The 9,316-nt window shown below is 45.1% G+C and overlaps 1 protein-coding gene across 1 annotated transcript; it reads right to left on the reverse strand.

Annotated features, from left to right (window-relative positions):
* Positions 1 to 873: 873 nt before the first annotated feature.
* Positions 874 to 9,150, reverse strand: PSMC2 (proteasome 26S subunit, ATPase 2). The gene is made up of 12 exons (XM_021546132.3): positions 8,987 to 9,150; positions 7,297 to 7,334; positions 6,098 to 6,179; positions 5,136 to 5,235; positions 4,689 to 4,820; positions 3,999 to 4,071; positions 3,760 to 3,855; positions 3,342 to 3,506; positions 2,746 to 2,833; positions 1,892 to 2,094; positions 1,248 to 1,344; positions 874 to 1,149 (listed from the first exon to the last, which is right to left on the reverse strand). Exons 1-12 carry the CDS (start codon positions 9,054 to 9,056, stop codon positions 992 to 994), a joined length of 1,302 nt encoding a protein of 433 aa, XP_021401807.1. The 5' UTR covers positions 9,057 to 9,150; the 3' UTR covers positions 874 to 991.
* Between the last annotated feature and the right edge of the window lie 166 nt (positions 9,151 to 9,316).

The raw sequence follows: 9,316 nt of genomic DNA on the forward strand, positions 1-9,316 counted from the left end.
GATACAACTGACAATAAAACTTCTCCCACTTCCAAGACAAAGCAGTTCCCAAAAGCACTTTTTTTCCCTCGGGCATTTCTTTAACCTCTTCCAGCTCTTCCCCTGAAATTGTTTTAATGCGACAATGGCAAGAAAGAAAAAGGGAAGGCCGTTGTTTTTTGTTGAGCACACCCAGTTCTACAGGAACATGTCAGATGAATGAGGATTTACCTTTCAAGGCTGCCTGTGGCCAACAACTCCCAGCCACTGCTCAGCACCAGGACCCTGTCACGCTCATCCTGTATGCAGCAGCAGCATCTCAGAGAAGTCATACAATGTGTCTCAAAGTGCTCACTACCAGACTGATGTCAATCTTCACAGCAGGAGCAGGGAAAAGGAATTTTCCGTCCCTCAGGAGTAAGAAATCACATCTTGCTCCTCTCTGACCCATTTACTATTTTGTAAGACACAACAAAGAATCTCAGCAAAAGGGATAGAAAAACCACTGAAGATAAAAAACCCAAGTTGTGATGGTATCAGAGCATACACAAAGGGAGGGTAAAAACATCCCTTCATGTTTTTCCTTAGCTGGGCAGTGACTCAGCTAAGTCCCTTCCCATGGCAGCTCCCATTTTCTTGGGACACACAAGCACTTCTCAGCACACCCAGGAACACCGGAGACACTCAGGGGTCTTCTAGCACCTCTGTGGTTCAGCTTCAAGTTTTGGGGTGTAGATGGTGACCAGACTTCTAAACTTGTGATGTCTGACATTGCCCAAGTATCTGATTTAAAATTATCAGTGGCTTAGGCCATGCTGCTGTAACCTCACCGAGATCTTTTCCCAACAGCAGCAATAATCCACTGGAGTAAAACACTCAGAATGAACACAAACCTATTGTTTGGAACCCTCCATTTATTTCTAGCTTCCAAGAACAAAAAAACACAAATCACTACACTTTGATTTCTGTTCCACAGAAAGTTTTGGGGGAACAGGAAGAACCTTCCCAGGTATCAGTTGTAGGTCATGTAGCGGGGGGTAGCGCTGAACTTGGCGTACGATTTGATGACTTTGTTCACTGCCTCCAGGAAGTCCTTCTCGGTGGCGATTTTCCGGCGCGCTCGGATAGCGAACATTCCTGCCTCCGTGCACACACTGCGGATCTCAGCACCTGGGAGAGACAGGGATAAACAACTCAGCACCGACTGCCAGGGGCCATGGAGCACACACACAGCTGTCTAAGTAAAGAAATAAATACAGTCAGCTTACCTGTGCTGTTAGGACACAGCCGAGCCAGCAGCTCAAATCTGATGTCCCTCTCCACACTCATCGAACGAGCGTGGATCTTGAAGATGTGAGTTCGCCCCTGAAGGAAAGGCAGGAGGACAGAGGTGTTCATGGCATGAAAGAGGTGATGACTCCAGCCTGCAGCTGTCTGCCTCCACAGCACAGGCAAATGGAAAATACATCTTGTATTTGCTACCCAGCTATGGTTTCCCATGTTTGGACTGGAATGTCTAAGTGTCCATGACACTCAAGTAAGAAAATAACTTTAAAAAGGGCTTTCATCATAGAAGTACCTCAAGAAATCTCTCTCAGAAGAACCAAAACAAAACACATTCTAGTTTCTGAACTAAATTGTGGATCTGGTTAAAGGATTTTTTTCTCTGTTGATGCAGGAACATACAGTGATTACAGCTGCTTACCATGGCTTCTCAGCCAGGATGGAATCTGTGCAGTGTGGAAAAACCTTTGGCACATCTTTAATCCCCCATACTTCCATAGTATGTAGTTTCACATAATTTAAGAGTGCTACATTTGCTGATTCTCATGAACTCCCAGCCAACGATGCCCTAATGTCAGAAATGCTCTGCTATCAGAACACACTTGGCAGTGAAATGAAGAGTTCTCACCTCAAGATCAGGCAGGCTGAACTCTATCTTCCTGTCCAGCCTGCCAGGCCTCATCAGAGCAGGGTCCAGAGTGTCGGGTCTGTTTGTGGCCATCAGCACTTTGATGTTGCCGCGGGGGTCAAACCCATCCAGCTGGTTGATGAGCTCCAGCATGGTGCGCTGCACCTCGTTGTCACCCCCAGCCCCGTCATCGAAGCGAGCACCTGCAGAGGAGAACACCAGTGTCACAGGGGGAGAGGCAGCTCCAGGCCATGGACACAGAGGTGTCACAGTGGCTGCAACACAAGGCACCTGGGAAAATTATTTTAAAGTGCATACAAGTATTTGTGATGAGTTAAAAAGGCGTGATGAGTTACAAAGATCCTGAGTACAAAAGGGCCTCTATCTCCCTACCTAAAAACTGGCCAAGCTACTGGAATTTACCCATGTAGTTTTGTTTGTTTTGCCCTTCCCTCAACCAAAATCATCCTTCTCCCCTATTTATGTAAGAACTGCTCTACTTTCAAAGGACTTTTGAGAAAAAATAATAATGTTCAGGAAGTAATAAGGACATTGGGTGCAGTCCAGAAGCTGAAGGGGGTTTAAGTTATCAGTACTTTTTTGCAAACAAAATACAAAGGTTCTTCACTGAAGTTTGAATAATCTGGGTGTTCCAAATGTGCAAAAATGGCTTCCCATCTGGGCTATATAAACCACTTCCTGACAGCTTCCTGGACATGGGATGTGCTGGGAGTAGTTTTGCTAACTCAGTATTTACAAGTACTTTTCTTGAAATGCATCAATCCAGATACAGAATTACAAGAAAATCTGGAAGCTCTCACATGAGATTATAACTGTAGTTATTACAAACATACCTCCAATGGCATCAATCTCATCAAAGAATATAAGGCAAGCTTTTTTAGTTCTGGCCATTTCAAAGAGTTCACGAACCATTCGAGCTCCCTGAAAGAAAAAAAATCAAGATTTTGTTAGAGATTTTAGGCACATTAAAGGAAAATTATCAAAATCAAACTTTTCATACTTCCAAATACTTCTAAGTTTCCAACGCAAAAACTCTTTTTTATTTGTTCACATATATAATGGGACAAGTATAAAGCTTAAAGTAATTTATAAAGGAGAGAAAAATTACTGCTCTTAAACCAAGAAGTACAGATGAAGTAACTGACCTCAGGGCCAACTGAAAAGTAAGTGGCAGAATTGGGAGCAGAAGCCTAATTCCAGAGTCCTCCTGAACTGCAGATTGAATTCTGTGCTGCAAAATCCCTCTCATAAGTGACAGCAAAGCTGAGGTCATGTCAGCATTGTCTGACCTGCAGTGATCTGTCTGATAGCTCCTACCCCCTGCACCTGCAGCTTCCAAATACATCCATCCCTTGCCCCCACTGTGGTGTCTGGTACCCACGAGGGAAATCTCCAAACCCCTCCACACTCCATCAGGTACTTCTCTTACCTCTCCCACATATTTCTGCACCAGCTCAGATCCAATCACTCTGATGAAGCAGGCATCAGTCCTGTTAGCCACTGCACGGGCACAGAGGGTTTTGCCTGTGCCAGGTGGCCCAAACAGAAGCACTCCTTTGGGGGGCTCAATTCCAAGGTTCACAAATCTTTCAGGCTGTAATGAAGGGAGCCAGAAGGCAAGGTTATGTACAAATTAAAGATTATGTGCATCAAAGCATATATGCAAATCAAGGAAATCATTAATGATTGTAAACGAGTCTGGGCTGGATTTCACTTGGTAAAACCTGATTTCTTTTCATTGAACTGTTTACACTCAGTAACATTGTCTTTTCTTGCTTTTTCAGATTCCCACAGATGACCAGAATACTTCCAAAATAATAGAAGCTTTCAATCTGGAGGTTACTTACGTGAAGCAGAGGGGTTTCAACCACCTCTCTCAGCTTTTCAATCTGCTCTTTACAGCCACCAACATCACTGTAAGTGACATCAGGTTTTTCTTCTACCTGCACAACAAAGAGGTGAGTGAGCAGTTACCAGCCTGGTGCTGCAAATCTCTACAGGCTTTCAACAGCCCACAACAAAATCCAGCTAAAGGATCACAATTACAAGATAAAGCCATGTCAAAGTAAGTAAAAGCAACTCTCACTTGCATCATGGTGACTGTGGGATCAATCTTTGGAGGCAAGGGAATATGGATTTGGTACTTGTTTCTGTCCACCCTGGTGATGAAGCATAAAGACTATTATTTTAACTCTGGTTAAGTAAAGTGTTATGTAGAAACAACTCTGGAAACGAGAAGCTGAATTCTTGAAATGTTCTTTGGCATCAAGACAGCCCAGCCCTGAAAGCTAATAGTCAGGTAGGCTAGATACTGGAATTCTTTCTGTAGAAAATTCTAAAGTATTAATTCCAAAGTATTTGGAAAATTAAATTTCAAAATATCCCACAGAACAAACCGGCAAAATACTGACTCTTAAAGTAAAACAGGTTTTACGTCCTCAGTGAACATTTCCTGGCTGCTTTGAGTGCACCCTCAGAGTGCCAAAGAAGGAGCCTACACAGGCTCCCTGAAAGCTGGGACTACTGGGGCCTGAACTGAAAGGTTTCTGTCCATTAACATATGGGTTTTGCCAATTTTTGTCAAAATAACATCAAAACAAGATTCCAGCAGAGCATGCAGGTGAATTACTGTCATCCAAAAGACAGCAGTGGTGTAATTTCGATCACTGCAAAAACTGGAGATGAAGGATTGCTGACCTGTCCAACTACAACATGAGATAACTCAGAGAAAGCTTCAGTCTCACAAGACTCACAAGAACAGAAAGATTTTGCATACCCAACTCTCATGCCTTCTTCTATGTCAGTAGGTGCCACCTGGTCACTGAGATCCACCACGAACTTGGCAAATTGCTTGACATTGATAATGTACTTGGGATCCTCGGAGTCTGCATTGATAATCTTTGTGCACCTAACACACAAACACAATTGCACCTCCAGGCAGACAAACTGTTTGCTAACCATAAGCATCAACAGTCACATTTTTCAAATACACCAGAATACCTGTTGTACTTGTGATTACACCATTATAGCACCAACAACTGCAGAAATAAGTACAAGTATGAAATACATCACACATAATCACAGTTCCTTTATGATTCAATGATGAAAATCACTTTCAATAGGCACAACATGGACTTCATTTTTAAAAAGAAGTCCACACATAAGCTATAAATCAGATTTTTAGCACTATGGAGCTCTACTGGAAGGATAAGAGCGCTCTCACCTTGCAACTTGCAATGGTTGCTCACTTTGGAGAGTTTGTTTATCTGCAGCCAGATCCCAAAGGGCAGGAGGAGCCAAGCCAGTGTCAGATTCCTTGATTCCTGCATGCAGCACAAACAAGCTGAAGAGGAAACAGCTAACTGGGATGTTAGCCATCCTTCCCACACCAAACCCTTTGAGATAACCCTGCAGGAAGCTGAGAGACCTCCAAAACAACGCACACACATCCATCTTTGATGGATTTCCTAAAAAACAAGCTTCCTAAGGAAAGAGCCTACATGACTGTGTCAGCTGAACATTCAAATCCCAGCCTGGCCACCCTCCCAGGTAATTCTGCAGTGTGGGGATGATTACAGCAGGACAGAGCACTGATAGTGGATATCTACATTTCACTAAAGGCATGAAACTCTTGAGTGTTTTCACTGAGCTCCAGTGCAAAGTATCAGAAACTAAGGGATTCACACAGATTAAAAACCCCATATATCTTCCAAAACATGCATATAACAAATACCATCTCCATGATGTATTTAAAAGAAGCAAGATTATTTCACAAGAGAAATTTTGGTCTTCCTAGCAGAACTGAGAGCCACTGCAGGATTAGCAACTGAGCAAAAAAACGTACATCAGTGAAAGAAAAATTAGGAAACAAATAATTTTTTTTTGTTATCACTACTTCATTATCTGGTGTCAGAAAGGGGCATTTGTTTCATGCCACCATTATATATAAAAACCACAGTTTTGATTAAAAATATATTAAGAGTACAAAATTACAGATTAGCCCTGCTCAGTTGAAAAAAAAATCACCTTAACAAGCAAAAATCTCATGTTATCAAATAAAGAACTGTGTTCTTTTGAGAAAAAGACTAAAAAACAATGCAGAAGTTGTTGGGAATCAGCTTCTTACAACACTTGTTTTGGTATCTGTGGCTCCTCTATTGAAAGCTTTCTACAACAAAAACATACCAGTGAGCTCATTGATTTTCTTAAGCAGTTGTTGAATATCATCTTCTACTTGCTTGATCTGCCTTGAGTACGTGCTCTGGCCCTGGAAAAGGAATATCATGTGGATTTCGTAAGTCAAATTATCTCATGTTTAGGAAAAAATGACAAGAGCTGCTGCCCATCAAGATGTTCAACAGACTGTCTTGGTACAACAGCCAACCATTGATGACAGCCAAAAAGGACAGAATTAACTTCCAGTAACAATATTTTTGTTTGCAAAGGTGAAGTACAGCCACACACAACTGACCAACTGGGAAGGTGGAAATTTTCCACGTTTTTAAACTTGAATAATTTATTTTTCTTTTAAACCTGTTTAGTCTTACTTTTTCAAGCTATTTCTCCTATAGTTTATAAAGTCTCAGTAAAAGCATACATACAGAGAATTTGGAATACACTTTCTGAAAACCATCTGTACAAGTTCTTTAACTGCCTTCCCCAACCTTTCTGTCATCCACAGAGGACAGCAGAAGGAAAAAGAGGCAAATCAGAATTCTTGTTTGTGATAAAATACTTTTTTTGATCCAGATCTGCCTAACACAGGCAGATTCAGACCTGGATTTGCTCTACAATATCTCCTTTGTAAACCACTGGCAACAAAAAACGAAGCTGCAGTGAGTACCAGCTGTATTTCAGAGCTCTGTAAAGGAGTCTTAGTGTCAACAAAATTCAGACTTCTGTCAAACATACTTAAGGTGCGAGTTTCATCTTTCAAGTGATCTTTTGCAGACCAGCTATACTTGCTAGTGGAACGGGTAGATTGGCATTTTAAGCCTTATTGTCTATGGAAAGTGCCTCCCAACACTACATTCTGTTAACATGACAGCTAAAAGCAAGTCAGTTTGGTGGCAGGAGGAGAGAAAAAGCCCGAGTAAAGCCCTGGCTGTTAGACCTCTAGGGCAATCTGTGATGGGATACAAAACAAAAACAGAGAAACAAACTCTTTAATTACTTCCAAGTTAACAAACCCAGGATTATTTTTAGCGTTGTAGGCTGCATCTCATTGGAAGGTGAAAAGGCAGGGAAGATTTTGGCAGAAGACAAAAGCACTAGGAGAAGCAGAGTTACTCTCTGCCTGCTAAGTGCACACCCCTCACTCCTGCACTGCATTCCCCACAGGAGCTGCTTTGTGTCTTTAACAACCCCACATGCGTGTTACTTACATATGTTTTCAGCAAGGCAATATCTCCTTCATCAAGAGCTGAAATAAGACAGGAGAGACTTAGCTTCCAGTTCTGAAAACAAAGCCAGCAGTATTAATTCTGCTCCTAAAAGATCAAAACATGTATTTTGGACAGATTCTTTTGAGTTTCCACTTTTCACTGAAACAAAGTGGAACAAAAGAGCATCAGCTATACAAGAAAAATGAAGCAGGGTCTCCAGCTACTCTCTTCAGTCCAAAAACCTGCACCGCTCACACCTCATAGCAAGCAAGCCACTTCAACTCTGCTTCACTCACGAGTAGTTTCCCAGCCTATGACTGCACAAAAAAGAGATGGAAAATACCACAGCTTCATATTTTTAGCTTTCTGTTTCTAGATGTTCAAGAAAACATCAATGAAAAACTGTCACCACTTCCCACTAGCGACGTCTCTGCAGAGAGGTGGCTCCAGTGACCCCTCTCCATTAACTAAGACAAATACACCTCTGCTAGTGTCACTCTCTGCCACACCACTGTCACATCACAGACTTTCAACACCCCCTCTCACTTCCCATCCCTGTTTCCTCTCGTCTAATTCCACTCTTTTAAAGACAGATGGAGCCCAAAGCACACAGTATTGGTGATCTGGGAGCAGCATGTGTTATACAGGATTCTGGAGACCTTCTATGTTGATCTGTACTTCCTTCCTGACTATTTGTGCCACTCCATTGATTGTTTTTTATAGCTACTGAACACTCTGTTGCTATAATTTAAAAATTTTCTTGGATGGGAATAGCTCAAAGTCCATCGCTGATTACATTTTGCACTGCTTGTGCTTTCAGATGCTTTATTAAATATTTACTAACAAGAAATAAAAAGCCACAATAAGTTAAAACATCGGGGGCAACCGGCAACTTTCACACCGTGCCGGCATCCTCGGAAAACTCGGCCGCCTTCCCTCTGCTGCTTCCCGGGAATTCCGAATGACAGCGGCAGCTCTGCGGCGCTGCCCCCGGCAAGAGAAGGAAATTATCCCGGAACCATCAAGGCTGGAAGAGACTTTGGTGATCATCAAGCCCAGCCACCAGCGCAGCCCTGCCCGTGACCCCGGGACCACCTCCCCACACCACCCAGACCCCGCGGATGGCGACTGCCTCTCCCTGGGCAACCTATTACAAAGTCTGACCACCCGAACTGCGAAAATGCTTTTCTAGTCTCTAATCTGAGTCTCTCCTCCCCACCCTTAGGCCATTTGCTCGGTTTCTCTCCCTGCGGGCACGGCAGGAGGGACCAGCCCTCCTCAGCCCAGCACAGCTCCTCCAGGGCGGTGCAGCATTATTGTGGCATTGTTTTGTTGGACGTTTTAAGTATAGAAACAAGTATTAAACCACAAAAGCCTTTTTTTTTTTTTCTTTTCCTCTCGCGACGAGGAAATTCGACATTTTAGGAACCTTTTGTAAAAGAACAAGACTTAAAAGGCGGATCGTCCAGGCGATCCCTGCGGGTGTCGGCGGCTGCCCCGGCCGGGCGGGGGACGCCGCCGGGGCGGCGGCCGCAGCGCCCGAGCGCGCACAGAGACATCTTTAATCCTTCCCGTCCCCTTCCCGCCGGCCTCAGCCCCGCCGCGCCCCGCACCGACATGGCCGCCGGCGGCGCCGCCCCGCTCCCGCCCCGGGCGCTGCTCGGAGACCGTCCTCGCCGTCGGCCCTCACCGCGGATGGGTTTGTCCTCCTTCTCCTCCTCCTTGGTTTTCCTCTGGTCGGCTCCCAGGTAATCCGGCATCGCGCCCGCCCGCCTGACGCAGCACCGCGCCGCTTCCGCCCGGAACACAAACCAGGCTGCACCGCGGCGCGCGCGCAGCCAACCCCTTCCCCCCGGCGCCGCGGCCGCCGCCGGGAGTTCCGCGCGGCGCCGCCGGTTCGTCCCGCGGCCCGAGGCAGCGCCGCCGGTGCCGCCCCGCGGGAGCCGCTCCGGCCGCCGGGGCGGTGCGGGGCCGGCGGGGACGCGGCGGGGCCCGCGGGACCCGGGCGGGGCCGGCCGGG

The sequence above is a fragment of the Lonchura striata genome, chromosome 5, assembly GCF_046129695.1.
Source record: "Lonchura striata isolate bLonStr1 chromosome 5, bLonStr1.mat, whole genome shotgun sequence".
In the NCBI taxonomy this organism is placed as follows: Eukaryota; Metazoa; Chordata; class Aves; order Passeriformes; family Estrildidae; genus Lonchura; species Lonchura striata.

What these genes read in the sequence shown, in the direction of transcription:
- PSMC2 (XM_021546132.3), bottom strand. Translation starts at nt 9,056, where the DNA reads ATGCCGGATTACCTGGGAGCCGACCAGAGGAAAACCAAGGAGGAGGAG. An exon ending in TGAGATTGATGCCATTGGAG is followed by an intron (nt 2,095 to 2,745) that starts GTATGTTTGTAA and finishes TCTCCTCTGCAG; the next exon opens with GTGCTCGCTTCGATGACGGG. An exon ending in GCTGTGTCCTAACAGCACAG is followed by an intron (nt 1,150 to 1,247) that starts GTAAGCTGACTG and finishes TGTCTCTCCCAG; the next exon opens with GTGCTGAGATCCGCAGTGTG.